The sequence below is a fragment of the Gallinula chloropus genome (assembly GCF_964237585.1).
Source record: "Gallinula chloropus genome assembly, chromosome: 9".
NCBI classification, from domain to species: Eukaryota; Metazoa; Chordata; class Aves; order Gruiformes; family Rallidae; genus Gallinula; species Gallinula chloropus.
Window position 1 is genome coordinate 11,018,643 of NC_140094.1, and position 15,822 is coordinate 11,034,464.

The 15,822-nt window shown below is 42.1% G+C and overlaps 1 protein-coding gene across 1 annotated transcript in view; it reads right to left on the minus strand.

Moving 5' to 3' along the window:
- The window catches only part of ARNT2 (aryl hydrocarbon receptor nuclear translocator 2), a gene marked incomplete at both ends in the record, with an annotated part of 97,705 nt that overhangs the window by 36,618 nt on the left and 45,265 nt on the right, over positions 1 to 15,822 (minus strand). The window contains 3 exons of the mRNA XM_084267822.1: positions 1,182 to 1,267; positions 1,699 to 1,764; positions 3,711 to 3,813. Coding sequence (XP_084123948.1) covers positions 1,182 to 1,267; positions 1,699 to 1,764; positions 3,711 to 3,813 — 255 coding nt within the window. The remainder of the gene's footprint in view (positions 1 to 1,181; positions 1,268 to 1,698; positions 1,765 to 3,710; positions 3,814 to 15,822) is intronic.

Sequence of the window (15,822 nt, forward strand, 5' to 3'; positions counted from 1 at the left end):
AGAGATCTCTTTAAACCTCCTGTAACATGCAGCATGTTTTTAATTTAAGCTAAATGAGGAGGTGAAAGAAATAGCATTTGACCTGCACCTTCCAGAAGAGACACCCTGTACATCAAAGCTGAATCATTGATGGAAAAAATAATCTCTGTGTAAAGAAACATAAAAATCCACCATTCACTTTCATAGAGCAATTTACACACACTGGGCTCTCACTCTTTTGACACAGAAATTAAATTGAAACAGCTTGATTCCTACAGCACACTGAAGAATATTAAATCCTATTAGCAAGAAGAGGGGAAGTTCTCCTCTTCCTCTGAAAGTCCCATTTAGCAGGAAATCAACAAGAAGTTCACATTTGTATGCTGGTGCCTGCACACTGCTGCACAGACTTGGTACAAACCACCTCTTAGCCTTCCTAATCCCTGGACAAATGTGATTTATGCTTGTGGTATACGACCGCAAAAAGGCAGGACAACTCATGGCTTGATTCCTGCCAGCAGGCGCTGTCATACAGCAAACAGCCTCTCCAGCTACTGCAAATGCCAGGGTCAGCTAATCCAGCTCACAATGATGTCTGGATGAGCTCCACTGTTTCCTCTTTGAATTTTTCAAAGGTAAATATTCCCATATTTTATTTACAGGAGGTAAATGTTTTACTCCATAGTTCAAAGCAATGTGCCAAGACTTGTTTTGCACAAAACCAGCCTCAAAACAGAATTTATCACAAAGACCAAACATTCTTCACTAACACCACCACTCTGAAGATCTACACACCTAAACTGAAATTGCACGTTTTCATAAATAGGTGCTGGGTACTTAAATATAAAATCTCTAGTTGGTGTTTTCCTGAGGTACAAATGCTCTGTGTTCACCTTTGTAGAGTCAGGTTGTTTTGACAGTGGTCCATCAGGTTTAAAACTTTTGCCCCCCGTTGCTGGAATCACACATTATCAACAATTCCTACAGCTCCTTGTGGCAATGAAATTGAGAAGAGTTTCACATGGGAAAATGGGGAGGTCCTGAGCAGCTGATTTCTTGATATCAAAGCTTCTCAAGATGAGGTTGAACTGGTTACCACTAAAATTCATCCTGGTTTTGTACCAGAAAGAAACTTAAACCAGGTTTTCAATGGTCTTGCAGACAGCACAGTGCACACAACCTTCAATGAGACAGACACATACCTGCTGGGGGCCAAGCCTTGATATAGCCAGTGCAATGGACAACAGCATACTGTGCTTCACCTTCCTTTACCGGGCCAAGGCCGTTCCTAAATCAAAAAAACCCACAAAAATATCATGTGGATTGACATGCAGAATAGCTTTATGCTTTTAAACTACAACTACTAATGATTTACTGATATTTGTAAGTTGTTAGAAACAACCACCTGACAGCCTTGAGTTCTGTACAATGCCAGCTCCATTCCAATGCCATTGAAGCCTTACTTGTTTTCCGTAATACTTCTTGGAGCTGGTTAAGACAAAGAAGCTGAGTGACTCGCTCAAGGCTTGCAAAAAGACTGAGTGACTCCACCACAGCTAAATTTAGTGGTGGGTTCTCCTCTCACGAGACCCAGTGCTATTTTATGCTGTGTGCTATAGCAGATGTTTGCTCAGGTAGTACTGCCTGCTGAGCATCAGCTCAGTGGAAAATGAGAGTGCTCAAGGCAACTAACTGTTGCAGTAAGTTAAGTAATTGTACCTGTATCTTTTTCTCATGGTGGTTATCCTGTTCAGAGGTAAATGATCCAGAGGAGCATTTCCACACCTAGAAGTAAATTAATATTTGAAAGGGTTAAAAAATGAATGTAAATACCCAAGGTGAAAATGCATTTTAAGATCTTTATTAGTATATGTAAGTAGACAAGAATGGATATGTATTTCTGACAGAGATTCATGTTTGCTTAGAACTTACTGCTTTCACAGGCTGAGCTTTTTGGGTGTACTACAAATATTTTATTTTAAAAAAAATAAACAGAAGAGACTACAAAAAGATACCCTCCTGACCCCCTCAAATCTAAAGACTATTTGAAATGGGTATTCCAAGAGTGGCTAAAGAACAGGTAGACTACAAAATACTATAAAACAGGGGTGAAAACTAGAGAAGAATGTAAGTCAGGCCCCCAAATACTCACACAAAACAATCTCAGTTTTCCAGTAACTTCCCTGGGCAGAACATTTTAACTGCCATACACCAGCTACAGTGTTAGCAGATACTAATCTAATGTTTGCAAGAACTTTATTTAACACTTAGTCATGTATATTTTGTGATGTTTCTAACTATGCCTAACTGTATAATTTTAACAATCTGTTCAAAGCTAAGTAAATGGTTTCAAGGGTAATTCCAGTTCATTTTCAATGGAAAAAAAGAACAGTAACAACGAACAAAGTAATGACAAGAAAGTTCACATTATTTGAAGCTCATTCTTCCCACAATTTTTTTTCTAATTATTATTATTCTTTTTTTCCCCCCTTTTTTTGTTTCCCCTTTGTTTACACCAGTCACTGCCAGGGAGAAGGAATGAACAATTAAAATAAGATTTAGAATTATAAAAACAATGGGACTACTGGCATGTATGAAGTTACTCTCATTGGTGTTTAGAGAATCAGGGTGCTAAGAAACAATTGCAATCTGAAATGTTGTTTTAAAAGTTGGAGAACAACCGTAAACAGGACATTAGGCCTGGTTTTCTTTGCACAAAAAGTCCTCTGAACATGACCCCTATATGCAGCTGGGAGGAACGGAAAGCAATGTTCCAAGGCTGCATTTCTTTCATCCCACTCAAGAGGGGAAAAAAAGAGCTACAGCTTTGAAGTCTGATCTTGCAGGTATGAGGTATATAAACCCCTAACAAAAGTGCCCAAAAGCACTACATGCAGCTTCCTCACATGAGTGGAAGAATTCCACCAGATAAATGAAGAACAGGGATCTGGTTTGATGTGACAAATATTTTGCTTTCCGTGTTCCATTCCATAACAAATTATGCATCATCTGTTTTCAACGCACACGGCTGGATGTAGGCTGCAGATGCAATTATGGACTTTCCCCCTCTAACCACACAGAGAGAAATTCATCACAACAGCAACGTGGACTTTGTCCCACTAGCACTACAACAGAAGTGCCCACAAACCCTAGGCAGAGGCACTGGACGGGCAGATCTCTACAAAGCAGCCCAAACCATTCAGGAGAAGTTGGAAAATTGCAAAATAAAAGCCCTCTAACAATTACTCATTTATCTAGCATAAACCAGATGACATTTGGTTAATTCATACCAGGCTTAGGTTAATTCCTACATAGCTGGCAAGTTTACAACTGAATTCCTGTTTGTCTTCAAGATTCTTTTAATATTATTGGTTTGCTGAAAAAATACACAGAGTTGGGCTTTCATTACCCTTGCAAAAGCCTTTTTCCCAAGGTATTGATTTGAATAAGTTGACTAGAAGAGACAATGGCTTACAGGAAAGCATCCTATACCCCACACTGATAAAAATAACTGCAACACACAACTGAGGTGCTGTTTTGTCATTAATCATAAGGGAAGACAGGTTTCAGTTTTACTCCAGTTCCAAAAGCAAGCATTCTGGAAATGCTTACTGGGAGCGTGTTGTTACAGCTTTGGTTTTTAAACAAGGTCAAGTTAGTGCAACAAAATGTCTGAAAACTAATCTGAGGTGGAACTGGAACCATCACGGGAATACAAGGTAAATGCGTACCTCATCCTGCAAATGAAAGAGCGCCTTGATCCCATGCACATTCTCATCGAGGACTGCTGACCCTCTTTCTTTACTGTTCCAGTCTTCAAGTCCAGGATTCGTCCTAGAAAAGCCAGGGACAGCAACTGATACTTGGTGCATATATTTAATTCCATTTACTGCAAACTAAGACAACAATAAGTTCATAAGCTAAACACCATTAGCTCAGTTAGGGGAAAAAAAATATCAACAAAGAATCTTGATCCTGGTCACACATCAGTTACATGCTGGCTTAACTATGGATTTCAGTGAAGCTGACTCTGAGTCACAGCAGTGATGGTTCTTTCCTTGGCTGGCCCAAGACCAACTTCCAAGGCAGGGTCAAATGTCTGGAGGCGTAGAAGACAATGACAGCAAGCACAACTTTTTTGACTTGATCCACTCGTTCCACTCTCTACCAGAATTGTGGATAAATGAACATGCATCGTTCCCTCAACAGCTTCTCTTTTTTCCCTGTGCACTCCTGTCTGTCTAGAACACTCTCACCATTACACCCACCCAAATATTCAGAGCTGCAGCAATGATGAGGAACACGTAAGACTAAACTTTCCTCCTTGATGAGGGGACACAGGATACGTCACAGCAGCACTTGTGGAGCGGCACAGAGTTGGTAAACACCTGGTCAGTCAGCACATTTTTAAAGTTCATTTTCAACCAGATCAGTGAGATGATCTGACTCATCACACAGTGACGCCAATCTCTGAAGGTCCACGCTGGACCCTGCTCATCAGCCTAAGCTGCCTACAGAGCCCAGAATCTCCCTGCACAGACACATTGCAAAGGCATGATGGCTACCACGTCATCTGAGGAGAGGAAAGGACAGAGGGGGTGCTGAGCTGACCGTCCTGCAGTAAATTGTTTAATAAACAAAGGTAGCAAAGCAGTAAGGGATTAATCTTTCCATGCTCCTGAGACAAAACAAAAGGCAGTGTTTATTATAGATAAGATTGGTGATGGCAGCATACAAGGCATCACCTAGAATTCTCCTGTTTATCACCAAAGAACTAACAGAATGGACTTTTACATCTATAGCTCAATTGCTAACAGATGACTAAAATCTTGCACATTAGTAACACAGATGAGAATCAAATCACTGGCCCAGATCCACAATGCTTCAGGGCTGGACACAGCCACAGAACTGACAGTAGGCAAGAGAAATGCAGTGGAACAGCTGCCAGATAATTAAATGACAGCCACCAGCGCTGCTGACACATGGCCATGAGCAAACCTTCACGTTTAAGATGGGTATCTTTCAATAACTAAAAGAATATAAGCCTAGTTTTTTACTGTGATAGAACCAGCCATGTTCACAGCAATATAAGATACCATACTCTGTACTAAACTGAAGAAATCATGCAGAATATGTTCAAAATCTCTCCCACCAGATTCACTTAGAAGTCTCTGTCCAAAAATTAAGTTCTGAAATAATCTTACTGCCAAACGTTAATTTCAGAATAATTTTAACTGAAAATACTTACCTCCATCCATGAATGGGAATAAGATTACTACATATCAGCTTAAATTTTAGTATTTTAGAGAAGGAACTAAGCAGCAGCATTTTATTTTTAAGATAAACTCAAGATAACAACTTTGGAGGAAAGCCAGCCTTGCCGACAGAAGGTTAGATGTCATCTGGTGTATCTCCAAGGTGTATCTCAGATGGTTAAGAAGTTAGCAAGCCTGGGAATGATTCCTAAGGATGCTTCGATCCAAAGCACTGGGCTATATATTAACAGTGATGTAGGATTCAGGTGTGAGAAGAAATCATACCACTGTGTTTGCCAGATCAGTGACGCTGACTCTATGACACAGGATGGATCCAAGGCTCAAACACCCTCCCTTTCCCCTCATCAGGGAGTCTGTGTCTCGGTCTCATTTTCTGCAGCCAAAGCCACAGTCTGTTTGCCCATCCCCTCAACTAAATCACACCACTTAGAGAAATAAGGTATCATTAAGCAGGAGGCAAACTGACACGAATGAAGGCAAATAAAGACAATGCAGGACCCCGTGGTCGTCACTGTGAGCACACAAGCCAAGTCAAACCATTAAAAGCATTTTCTCTTGGGACATAACAACTTTGTCATACACACAAAGAAAAGAAGACTTGTTTTCTGTGCAGGTTAGTGGTTTGTGTTTGGGGTTTTTTTTGGGGTTTTATTCCAATACAAATTCTTGAAGTGACACAAATAATCCTAAAGCAGTGACAGCAAATGTAACTCACGCAGCTAATGGGATTTTCTCAGGTTTTAATCATCTATAAAAATAAGTATACTTCACAAAGTGTAAAATTGCTGACACATGTTCCTCTGGCATGCCTAAAATCCCTGACAACAAAAGTCATAGTTTTTAAATTTAGCTTTTTGTTTGGCAATGTCTTAGAAATATGTACCAGATAACAAATAGTAGTCTAAATTCTGCCCTGACTTACAACATCCCTGCAGGGGGTATGTGGTAATACGAGTCAGAGAACCACTTGGTACACAGATATTCTGACAAAGCTCTCTCAGCAGCTTGTTTCCACAGTCCATCATGTGTGTGTTAACCTTGCAGAGCTCTATAACCACAGTGCAGATTGTGATGAAGAACAAGAGGTTTGTGTCTTGTATTATTAGCAGCTTCTGATCAAGTTGTATTAAAAAGAGGAAGAATTATAGTTGAATAGACTAAGGACAAGGCTTCCCACTTAGCTCAAACAAGTCTGTCAGTGCACTCTGTGGGTGAAGAGGGATCTCCTAAGAAATGCTACACCAGGGCTTGGATCTCAAACAAAACTACTCATCACTCTACGCCTGACTGAGAAGGGGATGGACCCACACCGCTTCACTTCTGCCAGCAGAGAACTGCAAAACCATCTTCTACCTGCTTTAATACCATCTACAGTTCACTGCAGCTGCTCATGCGACGGACCTTGGCAGGTCCCACACTGCAAGCTGGCATAAATCGCCACTCGGTGTTGCGCAGACAGCTCGGTTCAAAGGGGTGGCACACTCTGATGCTCGTTCTGCCACAGCACCATAAAACATTCGTATCTCCACGCGCCCTTGCATCTTGTACACCGGTGCTGCTACCTTGGTGATAAATACTCACTTAGGTTTCTCCACAGGAAACACACACAAAATACATCTGCTGTGAAAGTTGGCAATTATATCCTTATTAATAGGAAATATTCCAGGATATTCCGACAGCTTCCACTAGCTGAATAGTGCACATGTGCATTTTAAGAAAAAAAAGTTTCTTCTTGTTTCTTTGGAAGAACAGTTTTAACGGCCCAGTGAGCCCAGTGCCACCACCAGCTGGATCCTTATGAGGTGCCCCAGGAATCGGTAATTGCACGTAGAGTGTTTTCATGTCAAACTTCTCCCCTCTCCAGCTCCAGACACAACCCTCAGATACAGCAAGTGCAGAATGCCTGTCTCGGTGACAGCATTTCTGTGACTGACACTGCTGTTGCATTACCATTTACGACATTAACACAACTCAGAGGAAACCAGAGTTTACTCTGCTGCAAAAGAGAAAGCAAATAAACATGCACAATGCTTATTAAAACCAGTACGTAAGTCGCCCTGGTTGGTCTGCATATAATTGATAATTTGTGTAAATCTACCCACTACTGTCCCCATTCAGAAGGCAGTATTGCTTAAAAACCAGTTGTCCTCTGAGCAGGAAACCTTATGTCAGCTGTTGTTACCAGAAAGGGCTGTCAGAGTGGACCACAGAGCCGAGGATGATATTTTAGAGATGAACTATTTGGGTAAAATTAGAGAAGCCATACCAAGCCTTTCCCACTGAAAAGATTAGCTAGTAACATATTCAAGTACTGAGGATACATGCCAGAAACATTCCCTTTGTGTTATGCCGCAGCATGTTTTCAGTGATGCTCTAAAAGCCTTCTCCTAACGATCAAGGGGACAAATGTTCATATTGGCACTAACATGCCCCCTGTGCATGCAAACAGTGGGCAGATTATACATGAACCTTCCCCTTTCAGACCTCCAGTTGCTACTGTGAATGTTCAAATACCTTTCCTGTGTTTGCAATGTTTGAGATGAACGGAAGCCAAGGACTGGCCTGACCTACTGAAGTTCATGGGGTTTCAAATCTGGGAGTCTGGCTCAAATCCATCTCCACGCAATAGTACCAGCCTGTCAGAAGATTTGTTCCTCCATGTTTAAGCACCGCACACTAAGGTTTATAGCCCGGTAATCAAACACAGTCTGTTCTTCCTGCTTTCTGCAGTTGTTTTTTTGGGATGGGGTTGGGTTTTTTTTTTGGTGGATTCAAAGCTCCATAAGCTTCAACACTTAATTCTACCATAAAATGCTCTCTGTTGGATTTCCTGTTCCTAAGAACCCTCCAGTCTGTAATTAGAAAGACAGGCTGTTACATGAGGGCATTCTTCTGCAAAAATTTCACTGCAAGTTGAAATGTCTGCCTCTAAAAGCAAGAGTACAGTATCCACATGCAGCATGGAAATACCCCTCTTCCTCAACAAAAGGCTCACAAGGATCAGAAAGGTTGCTTTAGCCTCATGCACATAAAAATGCTGTTGGCAAAGTACATGACACAATTTTCCATTTCCTTCTTGCTCATCAGTAGATGGAAAAAATTAGCCTTGCACAGAATCTTGGACCTGATAAGGAACCAGTTTGAATTACTATATGGAGTCTCACCTTGCCCTCAACGCGGTGACCTCTAACAGCCCAGCAAACTTCGTACTGTAGATGAGTTTCCTGTCTTACAAAGAACAAGTTAGGTATTTCATAATTACTCTCAGCCACTGGATTGTCTACGTTATTTGTTTCCAGGCAAAATAAAGTAAAGGATAAAGTAAGTTTGGTTTGGACAAGATAACAAAAGATGACTTTGTGCTCATCAAAAATACTCCGCAGGCTACTCAGGGAAGACAAACAGAACACAGGAATACTGCACCAAAAAATCCTTAAGAAAACTAAAAGCTTCTTTATCTTACTATGAAAACGGAAAAAGCAAGAGAAGGATGCAGGAAAAGAAAGGGAAATAAGCAAAAAATAAAAGCAAAGTGATGGTCAAGGTACTGATGCTTCTGGACACAGCGCCAAATGTAAGCTGAGCCCCAAACTGAAGGGTCAGAGAACAAAGGACTACTATGGTGATGCTCTCTGTTAGTACATTAAGTTTCTAGAAAGTAGCAGCAGGGATTACCTGTTAAAGGAGTGTGCTCTCATCTAAAACTACCAGCTGCCAGCTTATCACACAGAAGTGCAACTCTGCAAACGAGCTACTACCAATGTGTAAGGAGGCAGCACAGTAAAGTCTTTATCACTCATGAGAGCAGCATCGAAAGCCAACTCTGTCACTGTACCTTGGGCTAGGAAAGATGTGTGTGAAGGCAGCATTACTGGTTGGACCACTGATTGTCCCCAGCACTCTGAACAGATAAAATATACTGGTCACTGCTTGGGGTAAACAGTGAAGATTTTACAGCATGCTAGTTGCTCATATCAGAGGTTACAGCACAGCGCTCTCAGGCAAAACCTGTTGATCTTAACACCATTACTTCATACTCAGAGTAACTAACAGTCTTTCAAACCTACAACAGACCACACCAGTTCTTGCCAGCATTTAAAACACATCGAGAGGCCAGAAGGAATGTGCAGTTCTAGAAAGTAAGAACCTGATGAGGTTGTTTTTGCAGAACAAGTTTTCTAACTCGTGATGCTTAACTCATTCACCACCCCCCCTCGCTCATTCACAAACAGCCCCAGCGTGCAGCCACTGGCACTCCCAACACGCTCGCCTTCCTCTGCATCAGACACGGCACCACCACGCGGGACGGCTGCCAGGGCTCGCTATGATGCAGAGCAGATGGGCTCGTAGCAGGCAGCAGGCTTTTCTCTTTCAGACTGCAGATCCATGCAAAGTAAGGCTCATAGCTCCAGTGCACATATATTTTTAAGTTGCCTGTGGAAAGGGTCTGTTCCCCAAACTGTTGGGGCATGAGTCCTGTGTTCTGCCTGGAAGATGTCTGGTACTACAGGTCATCCCTTACTGGTACCACAGCTCTTAGGGACCGTAACACCTGAAGGGGCCTACAAGGAAGCTGGGAAGGGACTTTTTAGAAGGGCATGTACTGATAGGACAAGGGGGAAGGGTTTTAAATTGGAAGGGGGTATATTGCAATTGGATATTAGGAAGAAATTCTTCACTATGAGGGTGGTGAGGCCCTGGCACAGGTTGCCAGGGAAGTGGTGGATGCCCCCTCCCTGGAAGTGTTCAAGGCTGAGTTGGATGGGGCCTTGAGCATTCTGGTCTAATGAGAGGTCTCCCTGCCCATGGTAGGAGGGTTGGAACTTGATGATCTTTGGGGTCCCTTCCAGCCCTAACCATTCTATGACTCTATAATCACAACTGCAGTCCCTGGCTTATAGGAGACTCGGTGGTGGGGAGAAACATGTTCCTGATATGTGGAGATGGTTCATGTAATCTAAATCTTTCTTGATATTAAAATCATTGCCTTATCAAATCTTTGAGGGAGGTAGCACTGCACGTGGAAACAGACTCCCCATGCACACTTCCCACCCGTGCCTCCCCACGGCTCTGACCCTACTCAGAGAGGAGGGTACCTCCCCACAGGACATTGCACCCCACCAGCAAGGCTGCACAGTGAGCCCACACTTACATCTCTGCCCTCTGCACATAGCATTTTATGCCCCAGCCCAACTTCTCCAGAAGAACAAAGCCATGGGGACACTGGTACACCAATGTCCCCTGAGAATACAGTACACTGTAAAGGCAGTCAGCCTCACACAACCTGGAACAAAATCAGAGACCACACAGGCCTTCCCAGCTGTCATTATACTGCACACACATCAGTCAAGCAGCCTGTGGGATGGCTGGGATAAAACACAGTTGCTCTTGCTCCAAAGCTGGCAGTGCCTTCCACCCGAATGTCACGGGACTGCCTTAGCTCCCACAGCCTGGGGCTTTGGGGCTCTTGTGTGCCTGGCTTACCATGTACTTTTTGGCAGACATGAAAGCCACACCTTTGCTCCTGTTTTAGAGATGAGCACACCGAAGCCCAAAGGAATGATTTCTCTTGCCTGTGGTCAGCGAGCAGCAGAGATGCAGCTAGGAACAGGCTTCCAACTCATGTAAGCAATACAAGTTCTCAAGATACTGTAGCTGCAGATGAAAATTCTCAATAAAAAGTCCATAAAAATCTCATGACCAGTATACGCTTATCAGGGCATAATCAGCTTAAATGCTAAACGAACATTATTAGGCTTCCAAAAGAAGACTATAGGCTGGGTGGCTGATTTATCTTTCTTTATATCCTGTGATAACCTCTTGATATATAAATGTAGATCCCAAAATTAGCCCAAAAAGGAAAAGAAATTTCACTAGAATCAACTACTCCACTTTCATAATGATACTCAGAACCAGGACATGCTCCCTATTGCCCATTTTTCCCTCAGCACTCATGAAAAAATTCCTGAACTACCTATCCCATAATGATGGATAATATTCCACTTCTAAACATAAACCATCAAAGCTGATTCTCCTCACTGGCCAAGCTTCTCAGAGGGACTATTTGAACATCTAAAAAGTTACGGTTTCTAAATATGTTACGGTTTACATCATCTAATTGCAAAAGGCGTTGTATAAGCATTAGAGTCAAGTTATGACATTCTTACAATAGAATGAGGACTTGATCCAATCAAAAGCAAAGTTAAAAAAAATTTTAAAAAGCAGTAATGCAATTGCAATGTAGCTATTTTTAAGTATCTGCCTGTCTCCTACTTACCAACTGGAGACAGTGACCCACAAAGTGGGAATTGAAAAAGCTTTCTCACCCCCTCTTGTTTTTCAATAAGAAACCCCTCACGTAACACAGCTGCTTAATACAACTTGTTCTTATAAAAGCTCATGAGGCCAAAAGGTCTTTGCTGTTCCTGCCTTCGCGTTTGACTAACCAGTCTGCATCGTGTAATTCTCCACAGCGTTGGGCAAATATGCATCATTTTAATTAAATTAAAGAGGAAACTATGTGGACTTTTGAGCCTTGCCACTGAGTTAATTTTAAGGGACTATCTGAAGGGATAGTGTTACAGATCACATGCAAGTCTCTCTGCTGATGAACCTGGAAAAACTGGACATAAAAACTCAAGCAAATAATTCAAAGCATATGTTGAAAGTTAACTTGTAATACAAAAAATACCCTCAAAACACTTTAAAGACTAAATGTATTTTGAACTCTCAACAATGGTTATCTTACGTATGGGCAACTTTTAGCAGAGTAAATAAAACAACTCTTAGAAGCCCATAGAGATGTGCAAGCTCTCCCCAGACACAAACACAACAGCATCATCTCCATTTCCAGTTTCCTATCTGTCAAGTGGGAGGATGATCCTCTCTTTTTTCCATCCTTGCATTGTCCATTAACAGCAGAAGCTTCGTTTTGCTATAGGTTTGTGTAAAACCTGACACAGCCACACTCTGATCTCTGCAGGTACCTTCAGGCTGGGTCACTCAACAAACAAGTATCACCAAGTCCACTATTCCATGAGTTTGGAACTTGTGATATCACTTCTCTTACAACTATTAGATGTATTTGAAGGAAAGCCTGAGCTGGAGAAAATCATACTAGGGCCTGCCAATGACCAAAGATACGAAGAGCTCCTCAAAAGACAGAGCAGCTTTCTACACCTAGAAAAAGGATGGAAAAGCCCAGAAACAGTTACTCCAAGGCACAAACAGCAGAGACTCCCATGACAGGACAGCTATCCAAAATAACTGTAAAATACAATTTGTTCTTTTACCGTTCACAGCTGCACAATAAATCAGCACATAAAGGTTGCAAGTAGCTTTTACATTAACCTATTCGTTTCACTTGAATGCTCAGCAAGAAGCTTTATGAAAACTCACTTCTGCCAAAAAAAGCTTCAGCTCCTGGCATTTTGTATACTAGTACTTCATTACCAAACTCAAGTAACTGAGATAAATGCTTTATAGTAAATAGCAGTGTCATCTGGTTCTGAAATTCGTCTATGATCTGTTCCACGTGAGCCAGCGACACACCACGGGACAGCCCATTACAGGAAATCAATGGTGGCTGCAAGATGACATTGCAAGGCATTTTGCTGGGGAAAGAATTAAATTTAAACACAAGAGGAGGAGAGAGAGAGGGAGAGAGAGAGAGAGAGAGAGAGAGAGAGAGAGAGAGGAGGAGGAGAACAAAATGCCCAGAAATACTGTCTGGTTTTTATAGGCTACTCTACATCTTTAGTTCACTTAAATTAAGTTGTGTAGGGCAAAACATCACTATAGGTTTTAATTCTCTTCTTGAAGGCTCACAAAACACAAATTACATGCAAAAGTGTCCATACTAGGAAAACAGAAAGAAGAATGTCTGATGACATTACGCTCAGGCCCTACAATACAATTGATCAAACCACAGGATGCTGACAGTGAGCCATGTTTACCACTGATTACATGCTGCTCTATGGGAGGCATCTCCCTCCACACAGCTCTGTGCAGGATCCCAGTGAGGAGCAAGCGGGTACCGTGGTCCCAGCATGCTGATGGGAGGCTAGGGAAGGGACAAAGATCATGGGAATCCTGCCTCTGTTGTGAACAGTTTATGAAACAGGAGACCTTCAGCTAAGGAGAGAGATGACAGCAGCATAAGGTTATTCCCCTTTCAAAGGAAGCACACATTTAGGGTGGACTACTGTCACTCCAAGCCACCCCTCCTCCCTCTATTTCCCTAGTCTGTCACTACAATTCATCAGGTAAGAGTAAAGTATTTTAGTGGACTGTGTTAACTCCACTGAAGCAGCACAACATTTAAATTATTAGGCTAAAAGAGAAGCTAATTCTCCATAGGGCAGATGTTAAGGCTAATACTCATCCTTCTAGCACCCACGGAGTTCCCATCGGAGCAGTGAACATCTGAGATTTACAGAAGGTTGCAAGCAGGGCCAGTGCCAAAAGGTTCTGAGAGGAGTGCTCGGGCTGCTTTACTGGCAATGTGTTAACCAAAGAAGTTGGTTTGGTATTTGTGACATATTAGTATTTTTTAAAAAAATAAGGGGAGGTATTGCTAACTCCATACATATCATCATGTTTAATAAAACAGAGCAGGTTGGATAAATATTGAACACTGAAACCCCCTGCCACCCTTGAACCCCAGCAACTGAAAATGATCCCGTCAAACATCTGTGATAACACACCTAAGTACACGGCAGTTTCCAAATGGGAAAGTCTAATGGGAAGACTGAAGAGAAATAACAACCACAAAACCCACGTGCACATGCATGCCCAAACACCTGAAAATCAACCCTAAAAGCATTCCCTAATGCTAATCAGATGTAATAAGTCTGTCTCAGAGCACTAAAGCTGCTTCCTTATTTTGGTAAAAATGTGTACTGACCTCTTTAAACCACCTTTATAACTACCAACTTAATTTTTTAAAAATGCAAGTAATTATATAGCAAGTTTTCCTTCCAGTACTATCCCCCCAAACGGAGCATCTCAGCAGCAGGGAGACCACTGGGTCACTCGGTGTGTGTAGGAGTTGCTTTGTGAGCTGTTTCAGACATAGCTGGCTTCTCCCAACACTTGGGATTTTCTTCCCGCCAAACCATCCCCAGAGATCAAAACAAAATTCTCTTGGAATAACTTAGAAATTAAATGTACCGTATGTTCAAAACATGATCATTTGAAAGTACTTATTTTTTTGAGAGCAGCCTGAGTTTTTCTTATTTCTGTGGTATCACCAGGTGTGTCAAAGGGCAGGAATTGCACCTCTGAGGCCTGAAAGTCCTTCTTCTCACAGAAACAACAGAAAAAGCCAAATTACCCCTCCACATTACCCCTGTAAGATGACAGGACCACAGTCACTGGTCACACAGCCACAACTCAATGAAGGATTTGTTTCATTCACCTCATCTGAAGAACAGGGTAAGCTACTTGCAAAGGGAACATGAAGTCCCACATGTGTAATTTAACACACAGAATACTGAAAACTGCCCTTGCCTGCCTTCTGGAGCCCGGTACATTCACCGACTTGGATAGTGCTCACTCACCCACTGAGCTGTTTTATTTTGTCACATTGAGTTGGCAAACTGTGCTTGATCAAAGCTAAGGACACCAGAAGAGAAGCTGAAGACTCAGAGGCTTTGGGCATCACTATATAATATAATAGCACACGCTGTTGGTAGCCAAGATATAGATGCTGTACATGCACTGCTGCCTTATCTCCTGCTCCTAAGCATCTACCACACCAATTCATTTGTTTGCAAAGAGAATAGGGATGGAGGAAGCATAACATACATTTACTCTATCTTACATGTAAACACCTCACCACATGAACAGACTGAAGCTGAAAACACCAAATTCCTATGCTTGGCGCCACCCAAGTTCAAAGGACATCTCTGGCTGGCCTTGTGTCCTTCCTGCTATGAGAACAAACAGTCCACAAAAATGTGGTCAGATTTTCTCTTTGGAAGAATGGCACAAGCAATGGGCTGGTGTGCATGGAAAGTTTTACATCTGAAACGTCCTCTTCGCTCTCCGCAATGCCGGTGGGACCACATAACTCTGCTGAAAAACAGGTATCACATGGTGATTTGGTATTTGTCAGCAACGAGCCAAATCTCTTCCAAGATTTCACACTTAAAATAGAGAAAGATGCCTCATCAAAATTGGCTTTTTCTACAGTAAAACCAGACTGAAACTGAAATACTCTGTTCATATGAATCATGAGTATATAGTCTATATGTGTCAGTATGTTTCAAGAATTCATGTCCTGAAAAAGAAGGGACAACCTCAGTCCTGAAGCTGCTATTTTCAAAAATCTCTCTGCTCCCTTCCATTGCAGGTGCAACAATCCTGGCACAGCTCTCTCTAGCCTCCACCCTCCTAAGGAAAAAAGTGTGTGGGGTGTGGGTATGTGCATGTGGGTGGAAAAATCCCATAAAATATTAAGAGACAAGTTTCAGACAGTCTTGCAGAGAAATCAAATATTTCAGGACATCTCATATCATGTATATGGAAACTTTCTCTCCTCCCCATCCCGCCTGCTTTGTCATGG